Below are 26,712 nucleotides of genomic sequence, written 5' to 3'. Positions count from 1 at the left end.
CTGGAATTTCATTGGATATGAAGTGATACTTTATCAGTTTTTCCTTCCTCAACAGAAACTCTTCTCCTAACAGCTTCCACGTCTAACCAGACACTTTCTTCTACACATAACTTGCACCATCTCTTTCCCACAAAATTACTCTGAGAATACTTGAAAAAAAAATCCAAAAGCCCAAACCGAAGAAAAAACTGCACACTGACTAGGCCATTTAAATATTCATGTTTGAGCTGTTATTGATATTAAACTATTATTTTAAAACTTCTGCATGAAATTGATGTTCCATGTGCTAAAAGAGCTAAGTGTCTATCTTTATTTGAATGCTTCCCATACTAGATCCATAATATACAAAATGCTTTAAATATTCTAATTACAATCTGATGATTCTGAACATCTAAAGCAAAACAAAGAACATTTTTCAAAAGGTCCCTCTGTGCTGGGGATCACACAGAATTGCTTTTTATTTCCAGCTGTGCTTTACTCTGGAAGAAGCACTGGACTTGGTCTGGCAAATGTGAGCAAGCTTGGTGATATTCTGGAAGAAATGACTTTTTTACACATTATCTCTTCTAGGCACTGCCAGTTTGTGTCCAACGAGAGCTCCTTCAGCTACTGATCTCCAGCTGACAAGGAGTTTAATCCTGTAAACATAACGCACATGACACAACTCGCTGGTGTTAAATAACCAGAGACTGCTGACAAGAACGAGCAATTTTTCAACAGGTCTCAGGTAGTTCTCGCTGGCTCTATTTACCTTTGGGAAGCAGCTCCTAACACTTGCACAAGCCCGACTAAACCGCTGCTTTAATGGCCAGACGCATTCCAAAGCTTCTCCTCCTCTGCAGCTCCATACACACCTCTGCTGAACATCAAAATCCAGACAGCTGAGCAAAGGCACGGTCACACGTGGCAAACCTGGGCCTCTGAGGGAGGCCAAAATATTCACTTTACAGTCTTCTGCAACAAGGTCAAAGTCAGGACAAACACTAAAGGTCCGGCAGACTCCACAGTCACCTTCCCGATAACTGAGGAAAACGGGCTGAGCCTATGTCACAATGGTCAAACAAAAATAACTACATGTGCTTATCTTAAATTTCAATACATTCACTTTCTTGAGACACAGACATATAAACACTGAAAATTCATTTCAGATTAGTAAGAGAGAGAGTTACAAGCTTAATTTTCACATTAGGCACCAAAAATCTACAACCCTACAGAATCCAAAGTTGCCCATGGCTCGTGTGTCCCCTGCACTTCCCAGCTGACACATCTTGTGGAAACATGGTTTTGGAAATACTGCACAAAGCAGTGAATAGAAGAGGGTAAATAAGTCCCCTATGCACTGGGAACTAAAAAGGTTGTTTGCTTGAAGTGTTTTGTCATTACAAAGATGATGATCAGCTGGTAAAAACCAGCAAACCCAACAAAAACACCACAAACAAAAACCCCAACCCCCTCCACAGTTCAGTACACCATCAGCAAGACTATTTAGAAAAAATACAGTTGTCTCCATCTTATTGGTAATGATGGTCTCAAGAGGGAATGTCATCATTGAAGAGTGTTCCACAGTAGTTTAGGAACCCAGAAGTCACAGAGTATCGAATCTTTAAACAAACAGTAAATCAAAACTGACAAGATAATTAAACCATAAACAAACCATTAAGCATCTGAAAAATGCAAAAGCAAAAAACAAGACCAGTTTTAGCACTGTAAGAAAATAGCAGTGGAGAATCCTTCTGTATGTTTATCAATACCCCCCAGTAATAAGCATCACCTTCTAATGAAACAGTTTATGCACACTCTGCATTAAAAAAATGTGTTGAAAAACAGGAGAAAGGCAACAGTCAGACAAGAAAGTGCACAGTATTTATATTTTCAAGTTACCTGAATAGAAGAAAAATGCAAATCAACTGCTTATCACTGCTATTATTCTGCAAAAATGCTGACTGCTTTCCCATACTGCTTTTAAGTTACAAAGTTCTAAACACACATATGTACATGGATTCAAGGACTTTTTCAGAGCAAAATGGTACTTCATGAGATTTTATACAGTAAAAATACACTGTAATCAGTATTTTTTCTCATTGCTCAATAAAATTTTATTAGCTATTTCTGAGCTGTTTTAAGTGTAAAACACAAGGTCTTCTCCACTTAGAGATACAAGTATAAAAAAGTTCCAAACATCAATAGATGAGTGCAATGATATTCAGTCTAAGTTAATCCCCAGACATCCAAATCCATGAATAAAAATTCATCAGTTTTAAATACACTGAGCCTATTAAGCAAGAACAAAAGCATATGCACAAAAGAGCTTTTAATATATTTCAAAGCCCACAAGAGCCATGGTCTCATTAAAATTATAAATTACACAAACATGGAATAAAGATTCAAACTGCAGTGCAGCTAAGCAGATTACAGCAAACCCCGCGTTCCATATGATAACACACCATGGCCCTCCCAGATGGGGGCTTGGAACAAAAAGGCCATCACTGCAGCTAGGGAAAACCTCCTTGTGATCTCTGCTTTCTGTTCAGCAGATGACAGCCAAATAATATGTTGATTATTCTGTTTGTGCTGCTAAGCTTGTAAGATGGCATAAAAGCAATATGATCTATTGTGAACTCCATGCTAATGTGTTGCTCCACTCATAAATAATATACTGAATTTATTCTGAAGCTATCTTTTTATCTGACTTCCGGGTTTTAAATGCATGAACTAAAATAGAAAGCCAGCATAAGCTACTATTTAATTTGATGGTTTAAAGATGGTTAAAAGATACAGCTGACACAACAATAAATGTGAAAACTGACTACTTAGTGAATCAAATAAGTAGAGGTGCCTTCCACCAATTTAGCAAATAATTGCAAGCTGAGGTGCAGAGCACCTGCAAGACACGAGCAGGCTCCAGCCCCATAAACTGCACTCTCACTGACACCAAACACATCACCAAGCACAGCCTGTACAGCTCATTTCACCACAGACATCCACCCCAAACAGGAGTTTCCAATGTGGGCACAGGTACTTGTAAAAGAGAAAAGCAGTACAGAAACAACCACTGTATAACTTCACTAGTGCTGTCTCCCTGAATTGCCTTCTTCAAAACTATTTAGGTTTTTAATAAGTGGTCAGATTTTATTTCATCTACATTTGCTCATCTGGTTTGTTCCAAAAGTACAGAACACTGCTTTCCCTTTCTTCCATAACACATTGCTTTTCTAAAATGAAAATCAGTTACTGGTCATACAGCTCCTTTCACAGCTATTCTGTGCATACTAAGAAGACTGACGATATTCCTACAATTTAATGTTTGTGAATTTCAGTTCTTTTGTGCCAGAAATGTTAAAAATACCATTTAAAAATCACTGTGGCTTGGCACTGGCATGAGAACACCAAGATCAAACAGTGCTTCACACTTACTGGACCAATGGAAGCACAACTGAGAAAAGGTGGAAGCAGGGGGCTCCCAAGAATGTGCAACAGCTTTCTCAGAAATATAAGAGTTGGGTGTGGGGAAAAAAAAGCTCCATTACCTTTCTTTCTCTGCTAGGGACACAGTCATAGCTGTAAACCACAGAAATACTGAAAACATGGCTATTGAAGAGACACACATATTCTAATAAACCTTAGGGCTTAAGCTTCAGATTAATTACCCCCTCATTGCAATGAAATAACACACATCTATTCTTTCCATACAAAACCAAGACAGGACTTCAAAACAATTTGTGAAGCTCACATTTCCAGCAGCACCCACAGCCTCTGGTGTGTCCCATTTCCAATACACTGAACTGTTCTGCAGTAACCAGTTACAGGATTGTTATTTCTAGGACCTTGATAATGTTTTGGTATCCCTCAATCTGTTTCAGTATCTGCAGTTTTAAATGTTAATCCATTTTTATTCTTCTTAGATGTATTATCTCAAACAAAATGCAATTTAGTACCTGGGGGAAAAAAAATGCTGCTCCCAGATACACACTCCTCAAATGGGATTCCCACAAATACAGCACTTCTAGCATGGAATTGGCAGGCTCAGTGTAGGGGAATAGAAGAAGGTAAAGTAAAGTACTGAAGTAAAGAATAATGATGGTTTGCTGAAATACGGCCTGGGTACAAAAAAAGAAAACAAAAAGCCAAACAAAAAACAAAACAACAACAAAAAAAAAATCCAAGAGATATTCAGTGATATTCAGTGCTTCCTGATGGTTTTCTTTCACCAAAACATTATTCCAAATTTGAAACTACTTAAGTTTCCCTAAGCAGCCAGTTGTGAATCTTTGCAGTGAGTTTTACTAGGTTGCTTGCTTATCTTTCATCCAGCTTTGTAACTCACACTGGAAAATCTAAATTCTACTTAAAGGCCAAAATGACGATTTTCTTCATCTGCCCCTCAGTGACCTAATTAGTTTCCCATTCTAGTCAAAGTTTCTGAAGAGCAAGAAAGGCTCTGTGTTCAGCCCAGGTGGAGTTACACATCTCCACAGAACTATTTACTGCAGCACACCCTGGTTCATGCCCCACTCTGTGGATGGCCAGAGTGCTGTGAAAATCGGTGGTAGCTGAAAAAATCAAGCTAGCATTCCTGTCTGGAATATCTATGGGAGACAAAAACCAGAAACATCACTGGCCAGTACACTGGAAACTTGAGGTGCCATTTTTGTGGGTCTCACAAGGAAGTATGAGAAGTACAAGGCAAACAACCCCTATTAAATAGAGCACTAATCTGTATGATGCTTATTATGACACTAAATTAAACTCACAATTCACTTTCAAGATTATCGTTCTACAGGTTTCAGTAATATTATACCGTACAGTTCTGAAATTACAGAAACATAAAGTAACCTTTAAAATAATTTCTTGTCTTCAGCACATACTACTTTAGCTCATGTCTCCTAACTTACTTCTCGTTTAAAAGCTGTTTAAATTTGACAAAGGCTTACATTTTTTTCCTGTTGCTCAGGATACCCACAAGGATGAATTTAGGTAACATCCAGAGGCTTTCTGAATAAGATCATGTCATGTTTTATATGATATCATACAACTGGCAAGTCCTAAACACTCCAACTAATTCTTTCATTTGCCACAGACTGACTGGATAAGCAGTCTTTAAGCTTTTTCACACTGAAAAACCAGGTCTTTTGGTGTCAGAGCTTCCAGGATTAAACATTCTTTCCAGTTGTTGGCTCACGGCCTGAAGATCCTGCACTTTCAAACTTATCCTATTCTAGCTAGTTCAAAGATCAGGAAAATGAAGCCATCTTCTTTTGCAGCCATAATCCACGACCCATGCTGTTAGATACTTAAGAACATCTCAAAAGCAAACTACCTTGTTTCAGCTCCCAGCAGGAGCTCAGCAGGGCTCTGGGTCACATGACTGCAAACCCAGCCTGCTCAGGTGACTCGCTGGCTAATCTGATTTGGTGACTATAAAACTTTAATCAGTACAGTCTAATACCAGCACATTCCACAACTGATGAGAGAAGCAGCCTGGCGATGGAACAGCAAACGCTAATAAGATTATGAATTAAAACTGCCACCGGGATGTGGTTTTCTGGTTCTCTATCCCACACGTAAATCCAGCAGAAAAATATCACCGAAAACTGGTCGGGCAGACACGCAGGTTTGAAATAAAACAAGCTGGGGTTTTGTTCCTAAATAAACAGCATTTGCTCTAAAGGCAAGAGCACACATGAATCTTAACGCAGCACAACTGAAACCTAGCAAAACCATTAATATGAAAGGAAAGACAACAGAACACATCCCTCAGAAACACCGCGCTGTTGAGGAACACTGCCCACACAGCGCTGCTGGTGTTAACTGGAATTAACTGGAGGCCCTACGAGCCTACACGGGCAACCCACGTGGTAAAGAGAGGCCAGGACAACTGTGCTTCCTTTTGTCAACCACAAATACCCAAAGCACACTTCAAGGGCTGCTATTTCGAGGATATCAGGATTTCCCCAAACCTGTAGGCTACAGCTTTTGAAGAGAAACGTCAAACATACATGCAGATCAAATTCCAACCTCTTCCCAAATGTTCTGATTGCCCTCTTGCTCACCATTGTATTCCCTCCTTTTTTTTTTTTTATCCTTAGGGAATTTTCACCCAAAATCCTCTTAATCCATCTTAGAATCTGCATTTTGCATAGACAAGTAGCTGAATTGGACCAGCAAGTTTGCCAGAAGAGGAAAAGAGAGAGCTTGATCTCTCCACAGCACAGTTAGGATTTGCAGCTAAAATTGACACCCCCATTTGACCAGGTCTGTGTGACAACATGCGAATGGCGAGGAAGGAAAGTTGATTATTCTACAGTTTAAGACATCCCAAAACAGACAGAAATGTCTAAGGTTCTCCATTCTCCAGTGAGCTGAGTGTGACTACTGTCCATTGTCATAGCTCAGATGACAAGAAATCACTTCCTAGGACACTTCCTGAGCACTGGAAATCACTTCCACGTTCCTTAGCTTCTCTGCATTTCCATTCCACCCCAAAAGCAGGAACAGTAGGACTTATCTACCTCATAATGTGCACTTGAGGATTAGGGTAATATCTAGAACTACAGTTCCTGTGGTCTTGCTTTCTGCCAGACAGCAGATCCTAGTGGTGTCTTCTACAATGACTGAAAACTCACCTTTTCAAAACTGGACATGTGAATATAAGCAAACCTTCAAGACCCCTCAAAGAGAGTAAAAAAAAAAAAAACTATCGTTATTCCTGAAAATGAAACAACATTGATTTTAAAACAATTAACTAAAAATAAATATGAAATTAAACTTCCATTAAATAAGTTCCATTCCTGAAATTTGTCTGAAATACAGGTAAAGTCAGATGTTGTAAGCAGTATTTTCATAAGCACATACGGACTTGGAAAAGTTTATTGTATTAAAATGTTACATTTGAACACACCCTCCCCCCCACACACATACCTATTGGAAAATAGCTTATTTCCACTAGCTTTCTAAATCAATAGGACTTTAACTGCACTCATCAGGTTAAAATATGACTGGGGCAAAATGAACATCACCTGCAGAACTACTGACCTATTTTAGAAGTTCAGTTCTCCTACTGAAAAAATTGTATCTACTTCTCCATTATTTTTATTATATATGAAACAGTCTCTCCTGCTGTAAGTTACAATGTAAGATACCATGTCTCTACACCTGGAAGGATGCCTACAAAAAAAAAAAAAAAATTCGTAACAAAAATATCATTTTATGTGAAAATCCATGAAATTCTGAAATAACTACAAAGTTCTCAGCTAGCAAGAGCTGGGAGGTTGGGCTGCCCCTCCCCACGGTGTGTTCGTGCCCTTTTCCATACAGCACCAGCTCAGCAGGATGGTACAAAATAAAACTATTGAGAAAGTCAATGGATAGTTCCAAGTCAGGTTAGGAAGCTCAAGCAAGGAACTGATAAGCACCAGGGTTTGATGGATTGCAGAGAAGGGAGTAAGACTTCCTCTTTTGCAACCCTGACCCACTGGATCAGCTCCTGAGCCACTGAGATTTCCAGTAAATGTGCAGTTTATCCAAGAAACACTAAAACTCAAAGGAGCATGGCACAAGCATTTCCATTTGCAAAATACTTTCTTTATATGAGTTCCAATAGGAAAGAAAAGGGGGGGAAAAAAAGAGAGAAAGAATTATTTAGCTTACAATTTTAATTGCCCTGTAGGAAAATGAGGTTTAAAAAGTATAAAAAAAATCCCTTACATGTCAGGCAAGTAGTAATGAGAAATGGAAGAACAGAAGAGAGGGCTCAGCCCTGGATGTATGTTCACATCTATCCTGTGAAGTCAAGACAACCTACAATAGTGTATCTTAATTAAAAAAAAAATAAAGCAAGGAAATACTGTTGATGAAGTAAGAAAAGAAAATGTACTGCTTGGAATGGGAAAAAGTCATCACAGATTGAGTACATGCAGTTTATCACTCGATTCTCTTGCTGCCAGGTAAGCAGTGACTTATCAAAGATATCCTTATCACTGGGTTACAAGCTCCTGTAACCAAGTTCTCCAACAGATATCCTGCAATTGTGTTACTCACACCTGAAATATTCAGGGATGTGGGCTCCAGAATGACAGCATACAGTAAGAAATTGCACGGTTACTGTAATATTTTAGAAGTGCAGAAACTCTCTCTCCGTTTCAGCCTCTCTTCAGTTAGACAGAATTTCCACCACAGGACCCCACTGACAGAAACAGATGCCCGAACCCTTTTAAAAGAATTGTGAATAATGATTTGGGTCTTTTTTTTTTTTCTAGGCCTTTCCCATTCCAGATATTCACACCTCATTGGTCACATATTACAGAAGTGAAATTAAACAACTATATTAATTGCTTGCCACGTTTTCAAATGTCCTTGGATTATCTCCTCTACAGAGAGAAACCTCTTTTACTCAGCAATTATCTACACTTAATTTTAAGTATTATTCAGTACTACACATCTTAGCAGAAAATACAAAACCAAGACTACCTCTTGGTAATTCTGATAAAAGATCTTGAACTGTCCACTGTTTAGCATGAGAAGAAGCTTGGCCAGCAGCAAAAAGAACATCATTTCCCCAGGCAGGGAGACATCATACTGAAGTTTCACGCTCCTGAATTTGAATCGGATATGAAGGAAAAAGTCTGAGGTTCAGGACTGCCCACATATTGTTGCTCTTTCATGCTGCCCACATTTAACAAGAGAATTTTCCCTCCTCAATTAGGAAGAGACTCAAGAACCACAGACGTTCAAAAATTTGGCTTAGAACAGAAGTAAACATTATCCATTGAAATTAAAGAGTGAGGGATTATAGTATTAAAGCTTCATTTTTATATTCTGTTGTGTACAAATGTCTTCAAGCAACTTCGGATGATCACCAACAGATGAAAAACAAATACACATATACTTGTGATAGGGGCTGCTCTATTACTGACAGGGGGTTCCCTTGCTTACAGAGTACCAGAACACAAAGCGTTGACTGACAAAGCAAACATACTAGTACTTGTCAAAGCACTTTAATGTCTTTTAACTTTTTCTACTACACGTCTTGGTCCTGGGCCATCACGCTGATGCAAGATCTTGCTCCCAAGTTATGGCATTTAACCGCAAAGGTCCGCGACAATGCACAAACAAGCAGGGACCTCGAGCACACTCACATATTATGCTACGCGCAGTTACGCAAACACATTTTACAAGTACTTTTCCCTTCCAGGACCTTTCCGAAGGTGCTCGCGCCGCGCCAGGCGAGCCTGCCCGCTCACGGCCCGCTGCACGCCCGGCCCTACAGACAGCTCGGGCACGCGCGGGACAAGCGGGGTGTCCCCTCCAGAGCACCCGTCCCGCACTCCCCGCGCCGGTCCGTGCCCGCCGCCGGCCCCCTCGGCACCAGACAAGACCCAGCTGCCCCTCGGCCGCCCCGACCCCGCTCTCACCTCCCCGCTCGCTGCCGGGCCCTCAGCCCTTCACCGCCCCCCGGCTCGGCACGTGCCAACAACGCGGGCTCCCATTGGGCCGCCGTTCCCCGAGCCGCTCCCCCATTGGCGGAGCGAGGGCCCGGCCCTCCCGGCGCGCTCGGTCGCTGCTGGTGCTGCTGCTGCTGCTGCTGCCCGGCCCCGACATGGCGGCGGCCGGCGGGGCGCGGGGCCGCACCAGCTTCCAGCGCAGGCCCGGGGCCGGCCCCCGGCCGCCCGCCCTGCCGGGCACTCGGCCCTCGGTGCGCCACGGGCAGCTGCTGCTCTCCAGCGGGCTGCCCTCCCTGGACTGTGTGCTAGGTTGGTGGGAGCGGGACTGGGACCCGGTGCTGCGCCCCCGCCGCCCTCCCCTTTCGCCAGGCCCTGCCTGCCTCTCGCCTCCCGTAACCCCGCGGCTGCTCCCGCAGGCTTTTCCTTCCTCCCCGCAGTCCCTGGGGCCGGGGGCAGGGCGGGGGGGCAGGAGAGCGGGGCGAGGCAGGACGCGTTTCCCGCGGTGAGCCCGCAGAGCGGAGCGGAGCGGAGCGCCGTGCGCTGCCGGCGCGTTTCCCGCTGTCACGGGCAGGGTTTCGGCTTGGAAAGCCGTGGGTGCTCCGGTAAACCCGGGTAGTTCGCGTTCTCCGGTGGGGCAGGTGTTGGAACGTGTTGGGATTTCTCAGTGTGTCTTTCCTGCCTTGCTCGCCGCTGCTACATCATTAAAGTGCCCCACCTAGATAAATTGCGCTGGTGCGACGCTGGTTTTGCTGTTGTGGATCTGCCTTTGCCTGCTGTCGGTGTCAGGGTGTGAGATGGTCCCGTGGACCCATCTGTTGCGACTGTTGCCGTAGTGTTGTGAACTACATCGGTGTTGTGAACTGGCACTTTCCCCTGGATTGGGAACTAATTCATTTGCTGGTATAAACAGCGCGGTTTATATGTGTGATCCTCTAGTTCTTCGCACAGTTGCAGTGCGTCTTTGATTTACATACTTTTAGCTAAGAATGGCCCGATTTTAGCTTTGTTCATTCCTCCTTGGAGTACACAGAATGCGCCACTTTTCTCTCTAGGGATACTCTGTATGATTCATGATAATGTAAAAGTTGTATCCATTGTGTAAAGGACTTTCTGGAACCTGTATATAATTTTTTATGTGTGTGTGTGCACTTTAATCAGGAATTAGGATCATTGTGGAGGAAGCTCTTCCTGCTTGAGAGAGAAATGTTTCATTAAGTGAGTGTAATTTGTGAAGCCTTTTAATTGCACAAAAAGCAGATTTGCATTGAATATCTCAGTTCATATTTCCTTTTAGAAACAGTGGATTCTGCACAGCATGGCTCAGAAGACGTAGACAGCTCCCGTGGTGGCAGTCTTCTGAAGTTCTAGGCACCTGCTAACACAATTAGTGGTTTGTTTTGGAAACTGAGGACACTTCCCATAAACCCAAGATCCCTTCTACATTTTCCTTGTCTCTTAAATATTTCATAATTTCCTGAGCTTACTAATATTTATACTTGAACATCAAGGAAATTCCTTGCCCCTAGGAACAGCAGCTTTTGACAGTACTTTAGGTTTTATTTATTTTTTGTGTTGTGGCATCTCTGAAAACCTGGACTCTACGTTTCTATGTTAAACCTTGGATAACCTCCTAGCCTTTAAAACCCTGATTTTTGGAGGCTGAGTGGGTAGGTCAAGAAAGACTGATGCTAAGCATGCTGACTATAATAAAGTTTCCACTGATGCCAGGCGTTGTTGGAACAGACTTCCAGCGGGGTGAACCTGTACAGAATCACTGACTTTTGGAGACTGAGGAGGGACCTCAAGAGTTTACCCTCTGCAGCCTTAAAGCAGGTTCAGCTCTGAATTCAGAGCTGATTGCTCAGGGATTTGTCCAGTTGAATCTTGAAAATCTGCAATGGCAGAGATTTTGCAGCACCTCAGGATGACCCGGTCCAATGCTTAATTATTTTTGAAGGGAATCTTCTTTTTTCCTTATATCCACTGGGAACCTCTCCTGTTTCAGCTCCCATTTGTTGCTTGTTCCCGTCCCACTGCACCTCAGTAAAGAGCTCAGCTGTATGTCAGTAGCTTCTCTTGAATACTATACCCCAGGGCCTTCAGGTTTTCCTCTCTTCTCCAGGCTGAACAAGCCCACTCCCTTCAGCCACTCCTCTTGAATCAGTTACCCCATTTTCATTCCCCTCCCTGGACTCACTTCAGTTTTTCTTTACTCTTTCTTGAACGGAGAGGCTCAAAGTCATCTGGGCCTCAAGTTCCAGATGTGATCTGGGGAGTGCTGGGTGAAGGGGAACATCCTTTGAGCATTTGAGTCTCTTAATGGTGCAGCCCATCATGCTGGTGGTTGTACAAGTGTTGACTTGGTCTGCTTTGTGTCCTTTTTCTGGGTGCAAAAATGCTTCATAAATGTACTGCAGAATGCTGTTTACGTGTTTCTGAAAGAATATTGGTACTTTTCTTCTTTTGTCTTGCCCACTAGCAGTTAAATAATTGACTGTAAAATATTTAAATTTTATTGTCACCAGGGACTGAGGACAATCCCTTCTTTTGTGTAAAGTCCCAAATGGAAGTTACTAGGAACTCTTTCAGTATGATATTTTCATGGACGTACTTTGTAACAGTCACTAGGGCAGTCTTGTAGACCTCTGGCTTGGGCTTGAATTTAAGTTTGCTCTGTTCAGAATCTCTAACCCAGATACAGGATTATTTGCCAACTTGTGAGTAAGTGTGAGTGAGGGAAAGCATGGTGTTATCTCACACAGGTCTAGTGAGGAGCTTCTGAAGAGAGGAAAAGGCAAAGAATCCAAAGAGGGGTTTCTTTCACCCTACAGCTGTTGTCAGATTGTTACATTGTGGGTGGCTCTAAAGGAGTGAATTTCCTTTGGATGACTTTATATTCAAGTTCGTTTTCAAGGTTTATGGGCCATATCTGCCTGATGTGTGCCAGAGCAGTTCTCTGCCACGAGCCACAATTCCTGTGTCATATAACCATCATGTGCCTGGTATTGAATGTTTAGTTTCAGGCTGCTCGAAAAAAGGCCAAGGATATGCTTTGAAAACCATCTGGACATTTCTCAGCTTGCAAAGTTTGTTGTGCTTGTCTTCATAAGGTCTTAAATGTTGTAAGTAGCAGTGTGGAAACTACAAATCTTGCTTAGATGTTTAAATATTCTACTGCCTTAAATACTAGCAAAGAAAGATTGAAATAGCAGAATTAGGAAGAATAATAAGTTCACAGCTACTTTCTTGGGAAACTTAAGGATTTTGCCTCTTCTTTTTGATCCCATCAGCATTCCTGCTATTTTTTCCTGTTTTCTGTCTTTTGTTTAATTTACCAGTATTGTTGCTGGTTGTAATACGAAGATGTAACCATGGTAACTGCAATAGTTTTGGATTCCTTCTAATAGAAGATGCTTGTTTAAACCACTCACTACATCTGATAACATAAAGACAAGGCTCTGACCTGAGTTTGGCTTTAGCAACCAGGGTACGTGCACATATGTTACAGCTCTGCCTTGTAGAAACAGTACCATTGATGATCTGAAAATGCAGCTTGAGACAATTCTGGCTGCACTGTCTGAGAAACAAATTTACTGTAAAAGCAGAAGAGACGCTACTTCTGTCATGGCTACATGTGAACTAACTTTTCCTAATCAAGTTTCTCAACTTCTTATTGCCATGAGGTAATACATTACCTATACCTGCTTTAATCATGTTTTCTGTGTCAACCTAGGATTTGGTAAAATCTCAGTATTTGGAGCTTTTCTTTACTATGGGCTGTATAAAGCATGTTTTCATTTAAAACAACTGTTGTTAATACCCCATGTGTTCTGGGGGTTTTTTTGTTTGTTTTGGTTAGGTTTTTTTGGTTTTTTTTTTTTGTTTTGTTTTTGGTTTTTTTTTTTTTTTTTTGCTTTCCCCTGTGGTACATCTTTTGGGTTCATTTGTATTTATTTCCTGAACAAATAAATGGAACAAAAATCATTGGCTTAGAACATGGGGATTTAATGAGTGATTCTAATTTTCTGATAAACAGCAGTTAAAATTGGTTTGTTTGGAGATTTTTTTGATATCTAGAAAATATTTGATTGCCTGATCATCTTGCTGTAGGTGTTGAGGCATTTGTCCATCTTGACTGAGGAGTTTAGCTTAAAACATCTGCTTCTCTATAACTATGAGATTAGTAGCTGACTAAACACTTTCTGACTAAACACAGTGCCAAGTACTGCTCAAACTGTGGGCATCATGACATGATGGCAAAGTGATCCTGTTCTGGTTTTAATTCAGGTGCTATTATGCAACAAAATTAGCACTTTTTTGGCCTGTGGAAGAGCAATTTTCTTTTTCTCTTCCTTCTCAGTATATGTCAACATTACAGATACTGCAGGCATTTGTAGTCCCACTAGCAAAGCTGAAGATTAAGAATTTGATCCAACTCATATTGGAATCAATTTCTAGTGGAGTTTATTGAGCTGTCAAATGTATAAAAGTATAAAATGAAAGATCCTGTTCACTGGAGTCCCTCTGAGCAGTCCAGAACTGACTTATTCTGGAGCTTTGCATACAGTGCTGATGGGATTCATCAATTGGTTTGCTCCTAACTTGCTTTTAAATCAGTACAAAATTGCAGAGAACATCCTGCAGTTCCCATGTGAAACATTTCAGTAGGCTGGTTACATATGGCCATCTGAGCACTTCAGGGGGTTTTAGTTTTCCTGTCACAGTCTTACATAATCGTTAAACAAAATGGTCTGATTTCAGGTTATTCCACTGTTGTAATTCTTGGAATTCAGATTATTAGTCAGCGTATTCTTTCCCTAAAATAAAATAGGAGTTTTCCTTTTGCTGTCCTTGTAAAGGAATTCATGGAGTTGGTATATCCAAGGCTTACTATAAAAGACTTTTTAATGTCTTCAGTAGTGTATGTTTTTTCATTGTGACATTTATGATCTCCCAGCCCAGGTTTCAGTGGGTAAAAGTCTTGCTGCCGTGTCCATTTTCAGCAGTAAAATAAAAAGCAGTGGAGCCAGGATTTTGCCTTGAAGACTTGGGTGGGAATTTGCTAAAATCTACTAAAATCTTAGCACATTTAGTTACATCCTTCTTGATACAACGGAATATCACTTCATAGTGATTAATATTAATTTACTCTGGAGAATGATTACTCACAATAGTCATCTGAGTAAAAATCTGCTGGCTCAGACCATACATCACCACTGTAGTACTTGAGCGTGGTTGCACAGAGCTCTGCAGGATCTTTTTACCACAATGATGATAGTACAGTATATTGTGAAAGTAATTGTAATGTGCAGTATATAATTACGTGTAATGTATAATTATTTCATAATAGAGAATTGTAGTAAGTATTGCCAAGGTAATTAAAATGTTGTTCACTTTTATATTTTTAAATTCCCCGTTATCACCTTTCTTTGACTTCTAAACTAAGAAAAGTTAATTGTTCTCTAACATAGTATTAAAATGTAGTCTTACTTTATTCTTCATTTTGTTTTGTTTCCAGGTGGAGGCGTAGCTGTTGGAACCCTTCTTCTTATTGGTTAGTATAGAATTTATAGATGTTTCAAGCCATGTTCTGAAGCATTTCACTCTTTAATATATTCGTGGAACAGCATCTCTTTTCACTGTTTTTTGAAGTGAGACTTTAAGAAAGTATAACTCTCGGGTTCCTTCACTTTGTGTAGCCTTCAGAATGGACTATTGTCTATCTCAAGAATTGCTGGAGGTGACTCCAAACCTTCATTTTAGAAAGACTTGAGCTCCCACAAAGAATACCCCAGCATTCTGTTTGAAAACAGGGCGTTTAGCAACATTTCAGCACTTATTTGCAAAGTACATAAATCAGTTAAGATTTTGTAAACTGCTGTTGGATTCAAACTGTGTATCATCACAAAGGGGTTTTTTGAAGGTTGGCTACCTGAGGAACATGTGCAGTGCAGAACCTTTCAATCTTTTGGTTGCCAGAACCAGCTGAGAGCAAGGGGATGGAAGTCTGCTTTCTGTCAGGGTGGGGATGAGGCACACTGAGATGATTAAATAGGTTACACCAGAATTCCTTTTACTGACCACAGTGCAGATCTCTGGGACCGTGTCTCCATTGCAGCTGAGGTGTCCAGCTTTCCTTTCTGTTTGATTGAGTTGACACAAAACCAGCAGAAAAGTTAAGAATTCTTGTATTAATCTCTACCCTGAAGGAGCACTTGATCTCGTAATTGAGAACAGTGCCTAGATTTCAGCCTTGCCTAGGCACAAAGCAGACTGGCACATGCCTGGGTGATTTGGGTGGTTTCAAAGAAGTTGTGCCTGTAGAGTGTTTTAAGACCCTGCTTGTCTCTAGTTGTAGACACCCATAGAAGCTCTGCAGAGTGTGGCTTTTCAGCCTTGAGACAGATTTAATCAATAATTTTCAATCATCTTCTAAAAAGGGATGAAAACATTGTGGTGCTAATATTTTACCTGTGTTTACTTTCCCTGTGGAAACACAGCCATCACTTGAGAAACTGAATTTGTATCTAGAGTTTTGGTTATGTATTTTGAATTCTTGCAGTTCAAAAATTGGTCTTAACACTGAAGAACTAAACAGTGGGATCTGGGGAAAACTTATTTAAAATCTCTTTTAGCCACTATTAGAATTACAACATATTGCTTTCTGTTGGTATAGGGCTCATGTAACCTGCACTCAAGACTGAATAAAATTTTCTGTTTGGCACTGAGCAAAGTAATTGCTCTCACTATGGCTTGTTGTTATTTCAAGGCTAGTGTTTATTTCTGCATTGTATCCATTATTAGAGACAGTTATTGATGTGTTATGGAGTCTTAGAAAATGTTGATTTTTACATAAATTGTATCAATTAGTGTGTGGTTTGGTGCAGATTAAGTAATTTTTATAGTTGCTTGCCAGAAAAATAACTCGCATTACCTAATTCCAACCATTTTCAGTTTGAGAAGAGCTGCAATCTTGCTGTGGTAAAGGAAGAAGAAGATTAGAACTTAGTTAGAGCCTGTTATATTTTTCATAAATCAGAGGTTGTGAGACTAGATTGATTTTGTCTTCCCATTAAAAAATTCACTACCCCTTCCAGTAGACAGACTGGGTGGCATTCAGTGAACCTGCTGGCAGGATAACTGCCATTAAATGAAAGAAGTGGTGCAATATTTCACCACAGGGTGTTGTGGATGTGAAAAACAGTCATGTGGATGCTGATGGCTAGATGGAAGATTTTTCCTGAAAGGATTTTAACCCCAACTTTGTTTCCTCTTAGGGCATATCTGGCCATACTCAGTAGGTTTTAATTTGCTTATCCCCTGTGTTGCTTGTGTATTTGTGATCTGATCTGAAACTTAGCTTGACAGAAACCCAAATATGAATGCCTATTTTACGTCTGAAAATTATTTTTTTCCCCAAATGAGACCTACCATATGTTATTTCAAAACATATAATTATATACAAAAAGTCTGAAAGCGGGAACTGTATTTATTCATGACTCATTAGTCTAAAAATGTTGGGACTAATTTTTAAAGTTGGTGCAGGTAACATTGTAATGACATTGTTAGAATATCCTGTCAGCCTACCAAGAAATTCTGTCATGAGATTAGTCTAGGCAAGCTTAATATTATCAGGATTGAAGCTGTCAGTGATAAACCTCCTAGGAAGATCTTTCTGTGTTGTGCTCCAAGTGTTATAAAAAGGTTAAATTCTTCCCCCTTTCTTCAACATTCTCCAAGGTGTGAATAAATTGCATTACTTTTAGCTTAGCTCCCTTTGCAAATTAAATGCTCATCTTCATTATTTGACGCATTATCTTGGTTAATTTAACCAAATAATAGTAGATTCAGGGTATTAAAATATTTATTTTAACTGTTGTGTTCTGAAGATACAGTAATGGCACAGGTTACTTGATAAGACTGTAAAATACTGTTTGAAATACGAACTTGAGCAAGTTTTTAAAACTCAATTCATAATAAAGAGCATTGTGATTTTCAGTTGAACTTAATTCTATGGTATATTCTTTAGACAGTGTTTTAATTATATGAAAATTAGAGAGTTGAAGCACATGGTGTTCATATGGTGTTCTACCAGAGCAGCTTGAAACTTCCTGGGATTTCTTCATCTGTCAGGAATTAGGATTTTAACTAGTACTTTAGTTTAAAAAAATTCTTACATTAGTAGGTTTCTAAGAAACATTCTGATACGGAACCCCCATCAAAGCAGCTTGTTCAGTATGGATGTTAGACCACATTTGTGGTCATCAGCTTCCCAGAAGAGTCTCTCTTCTCAAAACAAACAAGTAGGATAAACACACTTCTCCCCCTCTCCACTCCAATGTACTTCAAGCTGTTGCATGTGTGTTTTGCCAGCCCAGGAAGAGTTTGCAGGAGGATGTTATTTTGTTTTTAAATGTGAGCTTTGTTTATGTAACACCTTCTGCACAGTGAGCTACAGCACCCTCACTAGATGTGTCCTGGGCACCTTGTGAAAACCTATTCTTGCTTACCTCTAAAAGCCCCAGTTTTGACAAGGTCACTGACAGCTAAATGTTTTAAAGATTATCAGTAGGAGGGGTTTTGTTGGTAGCTGAGGTCAGTTATTAAAAGTTAAAGTTGTCTGGTGCAAAACAGGTCTGTGCTTGTACATTCTAAGCCTTGAAGCAGTTTCAGCTACTTTAATTAGCTACTATTATTTTTGTTAGGCATGCAATTTAACCTGACTGGTAAGAGCTCTCTTCACTTGTCAATATAACTGAATTTATCATCTTTTTAAAGCTGAAAAAGATAATCTCAAGAGAGGTACAAAACAGTGATTTGCTAAATATAATTCTACAAAATACCAGTTAACAGAATTCACCTTCCTGAAGTATGGCCAAATGCCAAATATTGTAACTTATGTGTTTGACAACTCTGGTTTGGCATGTGCTAATTAAATGCAAGTGACACAAAGTATACCCCCTCAAGCTTAGTAAACGTGGACATTAGAAAAGTATCTTTTAAATGGAATTTCAGATTATTAAAATAATCTCTTTTTATAACCTGCAGCAATTTAGAGAGATGTTTCATAGCTAGAGAAAGACACACCTTAGGTCATAGGACCACAATGTAGAACCATCTATCTGGTAAAAAAAATTATCAATACTGATAGGCTATGACAGGCTTTTGGCAGCTTTAGGGCAACCTGTCTAGACTTTGTGCAGAGAAAAAAAAAATAAACCATCTGTACATTACATTGTTGTGGGCTTATTCTTTCTTCTTACAGCTCTCATAATTTTAAGCAATTATACTACAAATGACCACTGGAGATTTTCAAAGACCTTCATGCTGTTTAATAGTGATGTTTGAAAGCTAGGTATTATAAATACAGTATTTATAGATAGGATACTTGTTACCTTATGGTGGATTTTGTTCCTGACTTTTTATTCCTCTTCCAGTTCTAGTGCCTATTCTGCATCCCTCTCTTGGAACATGAATGCCTCTGTGCAGAGGGAGCTTTTCCTTAAGGTCGCATGGTTACATATCAATTTCTATAATTAGATTTATTTCCTTAATTTTAAAAAAATTGTGCCAGGCGTTGTAAAAAAATACATATCTGCTCTCTTTTGTTTTCTGTGCCCTAGATAAAAGCTGAAAGATTCTATACCTAATTCTGCGACCCACAAATTTCTTTGAGTGGTAGCTACAGACAGTCCGTGCACAAAGGTGCCAAGAATGTCCCTTATATATTTTGCAGCTTATACAGTGCAGTGCTGAAAAGACCCATAAGTAGGAGCTGGTCTTTATCCTTAATGTTCAGCAAGGTTATATGTTGGAATTCACTGCACACGAGGACAATACTGACTGTTTCAGCCATGAAAGCACGCTCATGTGGAAGGAGACCAGTGGATAGCCATCACAATAGACTATTTTATTTACATCCTTATCTGTAGGATCAGAAGAGCTTTTGTCCTGGAGACAATATGCATAACTTCTAGGTAAATAATCTCTTTCCCTTGTATAGTTTCACGCTTCACTAGTTACTCACCTGCTACTTAGCTGGAGAACACTCTTTGTTCCAAAAGAATCAGAGAAAGCTGTGCAGTGCCATGTGATTTGCGGGGACTGGACCCAGAAAAGAGGCTGCAGCTGCAAGAATCTTATTTGTTTGTGTGCCTTAGGAGCTGGAAGTGAAGTTCACAATGAAGGCTGCTGACGGGGCAGCTCTTTAGTGTGGAGGCTGAGACTAAGGATTTGGGCCAGGCTTGTCCTGAGTATTGACTAAAATGATCTGAAGTGTTAGTTCCTAGCGTAACTGAGTGAAGGTAATTCTTTTGGATGTGGAGGGGTTTGGAAAGATATCCTAGCCATTCAAATGCTAAGTCCAAGCATTGTCAGGAAAGTATTTCATTGTGGAATTCTATGAAAGTAATCAGTGAGCTGCTGAAGTACCTGTGCTAAATGATTTGTTTGTTTATTTACAAGGAGAAAGCTGTACTACTTCGGTTTTGAATAGTAACGTAACTATTGAAACCAGGGTACAATGGATGCTATCAGAAAAGCCCCATATGGATGCACTTCAGATCTTTTGAATACCACAAAAGTTTAGTGACCTAGAAATGAATCAATAAAAAGCATCCTCTATCTGACAAATTGAAGAACTGAGGGATTCTTACAGATGCATTGACTTTAACAATTCCAGATACGCTGTTTGTAAAGGCTTTCTGAGACACATCTAATCCTTAGAGTACTGTAGGAGACTATGAGGTGGTTTATATTTAGATCACTCTCCAATTCTTAATTTACTTTTTTTACTGTAAGTTTACTCTTATGAAAATCACTTTAAGAAGAAAGGAAAGGCTCATGTAAAAATTAAGTTTCCTTACACGGAACATGTTTTTAAATTGCTAATTTGAAAATTCCTTGTAGTTTTGCAAATATGTTCTGGAAGGGTATGGCAGAGTAAGAACCGCTCTAGCCCTGTTATATTACAAATAAATCAATGAGTCAACAGAATGAATCGTAGTCTTTGATATCAAAGTCAGTTAAAATGTTTATATCCCTGTTCTTTGTTGCTTTATTCCCTAAAATATGCTTTAACATTTCAGCATTTCAAATGAAACTTGAGAAAAAAGTCTTCTTAACTATTACAGCTATATTTCTTCTTAGCTTAGTTAAATAATCGCCAACGTATCGTATGATTTCTTGTATTTATCCATGGTTTATGGAGGTTCCGTGTTATGTTTGGCACAAAAAATGGAGTATGTTCTTTACTTTCTAAGGAATGATTAGTATCAAAAATGATGATCCACAAAGACTGTCTGTATAGCTGTACACACAGACTCAAACCATAAAGCACTTGGACTAAACGAGATACTTTCTTATATTCCATTAAATGTCAGTTAAGTACATATCAACTCAGTGTTTCTGTGCTTTAGATGGTGAAGAAGGTGAACTTTAACCTGTAGATAAAAGCTGAGAACCTGAGATTTTTCATTCAGCGAGGATGATGTAAATGTTACAGCTGAAGGTCTTTCCAGAGTGCCTGATGAGTGTTCCTTTTCCTCTTTTGTTCAAAGGGAGGGAGATGTGACAAATTGTCTCCCTCCAGTGACTTCTGCTGCAGTGGTGTGATTACAGGGGAGCCTTGGTGGCTTCTTTCAGGTAGCTCAGACAATCAAAAAAAAAAAAAGAAGTGTAAATCTCATGCTGCCACTTTGATTTCTAGAGGTCTTTGGTTCTTAAATTGAGAGCTTCATAGATGGAGATTAGCACATGGAAATCAATATACTGTGAATAATATATTACTAATGATAATGCAGTAAGCAACCAAAGCATGGCTAATGAGGGGGCCATTGCTTGAGGGGGCAGTGTTCTGGACTCCAGTTATAAGAGACACTTACTCAGCATAGTTTTATTTTCCTCTTGGAACGGTTTAAGCAGACTACAAAGACTGTATTTACAAAATATGACAGTAATACTTCTTCAGAACCTTAGGTGGTTTCAGTTCTGCCTTTTGTTTCTGAAATGGTAACGTTTCAGTTTTATGTAATTGAGTCTCTTGTCCACCTGAGTTTCATGTGTGCATCTACATCTTCAGTCTCATCCCTGAGTCAGTAGGAAGGCAGTTCTTCAGTAACACTATTAATGGCTTCATAAGGATGCAAGAGTAAAGTGTATCCAATATTTAATTAATAGCTCAAAATTCCCAGGTAAATGGCAGTTTGTAATTCTTTTGGAAACCCGTCCTGATGAAATTTTGACGAGGAACCCAGTGCCATCACCAGTAAGCTTTTGCCAGTCCTGTGTTTTTTATGATTCAGAGCTGTCCATATTTGTCACAAGACCATTGTTAAAAAAAATAAATAAATAAATCAATATGCTATTGCAAGTACATTGAAGGCTAATGCGGCCTCTTAAGCCGATCAACAGTATGAAAGGTAAGTTCTGTTAATACAATCTAAATTCTTAAAACCCTAAGACTCTGCAACAAACTGGAGAGTGGCTAGTACTAGTAGTAAGAATGTTGTTATTACTGTACTCCCCGTGGCTTATTTGGCTATCCAGGTTTATGTAATTTCCTGGTTTAGTGACTGGATTATGAAACATTTTTCTCTGTTTTGAGCTACTGATTTAGAGTAACATCTAGTGACCCTACTATCCCAAATTACTGAATTTAAAAGTGAAATTTTAAAAAGCAGGAAATAATTTCTGTTTTGCCCAATATCCTGTGGAGGTTGAGGAATATCACTTGGACAATGGGATTTTTTTCCAGTGGTTTTGAATACTTGATTAGTCTAAGCACTGAAAGTATCAGTACATGTGCAAGATCTTAGGAGTGTAGCAGTACAACAATACTTTCCTGTGATTTGTTTCTTAAGTTTCCCCACTGCTTTAGTTTTATTTTTCCTTTATGGATATACACTTCTATTCTTTTCTCCTTCACTCCATTGATTCATTTTGATTCTGGTACATGTCAAAATTAGAGTATTTTTATTTTCCTCTTTAGTGTTTTTTTTTTTTTTGCAAGTTGGATATGAATGACAACTTTTTTATTTTCTCTCTCTTACTGGATTTTTTTATTTTTAGTTTTACTGTTTCATATGTGTAGTTAGGAAATATTTTCCAGGTCACACAAAGAATGAATTGAGTCTTGTTGGTTCTGTGTAAAGAAATATCTCTCTCTGTATTTTTCTTTTTCACCATCCCTGTATGTTGTCTTCCAGTAGCCAGATTAAGAGATGAAAAAGTGAAACCTAATGTAGCACATTTATTTTTCTCCCAAAAAACTTTAAAAAGCATTAACACTTCTCTTGTTGGTATTTCCTACAAATAAAGAGCACCAGAGATGGTTCAGATTTCAGTTGTTACGCACACATCCACTTCTCATAGCTTGAAGTTATACTAAATTTTAATTGTATGAGTTCATTAAGATTTCCTAGTTCTGGTAATTTCTGACACTTAACTTGCACAGGAAAGCTGAAGGAAATGCTGGTCTTTCTGAAGTCAGTTTGTATTTTCACTTCAGTGGGCCAGTATTCACAATATCAGCGAGCAAGTGTTGTCTCACTGCTTAAACTGTAAATTCACAAGTCTTTTGAATTTGCTCTGATTTTGCTCTGGTTAGCTTTCAAAAACAGCCTTGGTAATTGTTTGGTTTCTTCAGTGTATCCATTTGATTTTTGTAGTTTACACAACTTTGGAAGAAGTGCAGACATAAGAATGTCTTTATTCTGAATGTTAACCTCTGTGTATGTTTAGCATGCCAAATATGGCTGAACTTTGAAAAGCACCAGGTAACAAATATTTTAAGCATTCTTTAAGCGCTAATAATATAAATATTAACATAGTTCTCCTAAATTAAGGAACCCCTTTCCATCAATCCATGAATTCAGCCATCTTAGTTGATAGTTATGGGAAGCCTTGTAAGGAACACATTCCTGCTTACATCCATATCTTAGGATCCAGTTCCTGATTGAGAACGATTCCTCTGGCTTGAAAAATTAGAAATGCAGTATTATCCAGCACTATTTTAAAAGTTTTTGAATCCTGTTTTGCCTTTGCTATCTGTTGTACATTATATACTCCAGGAGATAGACCCAAAGAGGCATTTTACAGTGTTGTGAACCTACAGGTGGGCAATTTATCTAACAACAACAATAAAAAAATAATCCAACCATTCTTGTTTCCACAGAGGAGGATAAATACGGCCTTTACTCCAATTTGTTGTTCAAGTATTTTCTCGCCGAGGGAATTGTCTGTGGACATGACCTGTTTGTTGCTTCTGCCAAAGAGCATCCTGACAACATTTTGAAGGTAAATAAGACCCATTGCTTTTGATAAGTAAAGCTGTAATCTCTTGATGAATTAAATGCATTTTAAAGTGTATATATTGTTTATAGTGTGTGTATGAAATATCTAGAATACATTGTATATGTTGTGTGACAACAAATAGATTAATCTTGGTGATTCATAAGAATGTCTTGGGAGGTACAGGAGTATTTACACTAGCCAGATTTGGGAATTAAATCCAGGTCTCTACCTCCCATCTACAGACAACGGAGTAAGAAATCAGACTCGGAACCTGTTTATTCCTTCTTTTGGTTATGGATGAAAAGCAGAGAGCCTGGCTGGCTTAGTGGAATGGTTTCATTAAACCCAACTTGCTTACAGTTTCCTCCTGCCCAGGAGGAAGAGTAAAGCTGCTTCCAGTAGGTTGTGGTAGAAACAATGTACAGTTTGTGTGGTTATTTATGGTAGTTTCCTGTAGAAAATAAAACCACCGTTTAACGTCTTTACGATTTCCTTTCCACTTACATTTCATTCTGGCTCTTTTTTGTGTTAGGGACCATGGTCAGCTTTGGATCAGGTCCTACAGAAAGGATCCCTTCAGACTTCAGTGGACTTCCTATCAAACACTGATAGTTTCTGTTATGAGAAAATTACATAAGGGAAAGTGCCTGATCAACAGTGCAAAAAATGCTGAAGTGTGAGGATAATCTTGCAAAATTTCATTAAATATTTTATGTCTTTCTAAGGCTGCGTTTTCCTAATATCAGAAGTAACATATAATTTACTGATTACTTCTGCATCAAGTGAAGTCTGGCTATTTCCTTAAGTGTCTTCAGAGACTATTTCTGGACAAAATTATTTCTCTTCTGTTTTCCTACCTAGGGATGGTAAATTCTATGCTTCCCTATTGAATATTATCCTCAGTATTCAGGGAAAAGTACATTCTCACTGAAATTAAATTGTTGTAGTTGTGAAAAATCAATTTTTTAATTCTCTTGAACCTAAAGAAGGTTCATTTAAGGGTGAAATTTTTTATCACTTGTGGTTTAGAATAAAGGTGAAACAAATAGGTTAAAATATGATTTTCAAGTGTGAATTACATAAGAATGTGCAATATTTTCTAAATTAAGTGGTTTTAAATAACTGATAATCAAGTATTGACTCCTTGATGATAGAATTGTTGCAGTTGTTTTTCTCATTGAGATTGAATTATCCAAATCAGTATTTTTTTTGCATTGAATTAAATTTTCTTAAAAGGGAGTAGCTAATGTACATTCTGTTTTTCTTTCATTCACCTTTGATTCAGTTGTTTGTAGTCTGTCATGTTTTTTCCGGCTCCTTTATGCCTTTATGTGATGATCATCAGACATTGTTACATACATCTGCCATATACCTTGTACCACTTTGAGTTTGGGGGCAGTTAGTTTGATGTGCCTCTGTTGTCTGCTATGGAATAATTTTGCTTCTTAATTTTCAGGGGTGGACACTAGGCAGGAATGTTGCATTCCTCTGTTGCAACTCCATGGTGGTGCTACTATAAGAGGCTATAAATGGAGGGATAACATTGCTGCAGGAAGGTTGAGGAAAACATAATATTATTTTGATTTCTTCCTCCCTTTGTGTCCTTGTGTATCCAACAATATTCTTGTCTGTGTTGTTTACTCTCACCTCAGCTATTCAGCACTTCTTTTGTTTAGCAGACAAGGCACAGCAGAGTTAATTTCTCTGATGTGTATTGTGTCAGCAAAGTAACCCTCACCTTCAGGCACTTCAAGAAGACCTCTCCTGTCATAAAAATGAGCTACTTGGGATTTGGATGACTCCACCGAGTTGGGATTTTAATGTAGCATAATTTACCATTGAATAGCGTGGCACTTTATTTAATGAGATTAGTAATTAATTTCTTTTCAGTATCTGACTGGACTGGATTTTTTACTGGAAAGGTAACGCAGACATGGTAGGTACCAACCTGACTTACACGTTATGCTTGGGCTTTATTTTGTAAAATTCAAGTATGGATTCAATATATTAGCTGGTGTATTTCACAAAGGCAGTTCATTAACTGTCCATACCATGTCCATATTAAATGTCCATTTAATGATCAGTCTATTTGCATGTTCAATTCCCTGACGAGATGCCATAATTGCCCTATTCCAGTTTTGTGATGCAATTGGAAGTTTCTTGAACTTGTAACCAAGACAAATATTGCTGGTAGTAGGAAAGGGAAAAGACATTCTTATAGACCATAATTATCTTGAAATTGTGTATAACTAAAAGACAGGCACAGGATAAAAAGCCCTGATCAGCTGCCTAAGATATATTATATAACCACCCACCAATTTATCCATCATCCTTTGAAAATATATTCATGCCTTTTGTAGTCAAAGCTCCTTCAGGAAACTGGCATTAAGACGTAATGCTGAAAAATTATACATCTCTGGTAAAACCAACAGAACTATATACATGCTGATTTTCAGAAAGTATTTTAAACATTTGAGAGCAATTCTGTTCACTCTGCATCCTTCCAAAAAAAGGCAACTTTTTACTTTAAAGGCATAAATACTGGGAATGGTACATAATATAAGAAATTATATGATCACTTCTGTGACTGATCGTAAAATAAAACTGCATGCATTGGTAAATGGAAAATTTATCTAATGGTCAAATTACTTCAGGTTTGGCATTAAAATTCTACAACTGCCTAAACTGTCTATAAAATAATTTCTTTACTTTTATTCTTGATCATGTTATTTAGGCTGGGGAGTAGAACTGATTCTCACAAGTTTTAATGAGGAAAAGGGGATTATTTATAACTTACCTTGACAATAAAGATTGCTCTGTTCAGTTGCTTTTCCTGTAGAGCCTGTGCAAAGTGGGATGGAAGGCACCAAGCTGACAACACCAAGCTGTATGCTGCAGGGGGGACATTGGAGGGCAGGGATGCCATCCAAAGGGACACTGACAGCCTGGAGAGGCTCTGGGGAACCTCGTGCAGTTCAGC

The 26,712-nt window shown here is 39.0% G+C and overlaps 2 protein-coding genes across 3 annotated transcripts in view; one reads left to right on the top strand and one right to left on the bottom strand.

The window, feature by feature from the left end:
* IMMP1L (inner mitochondrial membrane peptidase subunit 1) overlaps window positions 1-9,451 on the bottom strand; it is a 30,895-nt gene extending 21,444 nt beyond the window's left edge. The window contains exons 1-2 of one of the 2 annotated variants that reach the window (XM_062494885.1): window positions 7,033-7,920; window positions 6,624-6,668 (exon numbers count right to left, since the gene is read on the bottom strand). The gene's annotated coding sequence lies outside the window, so the exon portion shown is untranslated. Of the gene's footprint in view, window positions 1-6,623; window positions 6,669-7,032; window positions 7,921-9,410 lie in introns of those variants that run through there. The other variant, XM_062494884.1, reaches the window with a different exon arrangement.
* Window positions 9,452-9,595: 144 nt separating this feature from the next.
* ELP4 (elongator acetyltransferase complex subunit 4) overlaps window positions 9,596-26,712 on the top strand; it is a 136,749-nt gene continuing 119,632 nt past the window's right edge. Inside the window, exons 1-3 of the mRNA XM_062495164.1 lie at window positions 9,596-9,749; window positions 14,959-14,994; window positions 23,614-23,735. Coding sequence (XP_062351148.1) covers window positions 9,596-9,749; window positions 14,959-14,994; window positions 23,614-23,735 — 312 coding nt within the window. The remainder of the gene's footprint in view (window positions 9,750-14,958; window positions 14,995-23,613; window positions 23,736-26,712) is intronic.

Source organism: Cinclus cinclus, chromosome 6 (assembly GCF_963662255.1).
Source record: "Cinclus cinclus chromosome 6, bCinCin1.1, whole genome shotgun sequence".
Classification (NCBI taxonomy): Eukaryota; Metazoa; Chordata; class Aves; order Passeriformes; family Cinclidae; genus Cinclus; species Cinclus cinclus.
This window is presented reverse-complemented; position numbering and strand designations above follow the sequence as displayed.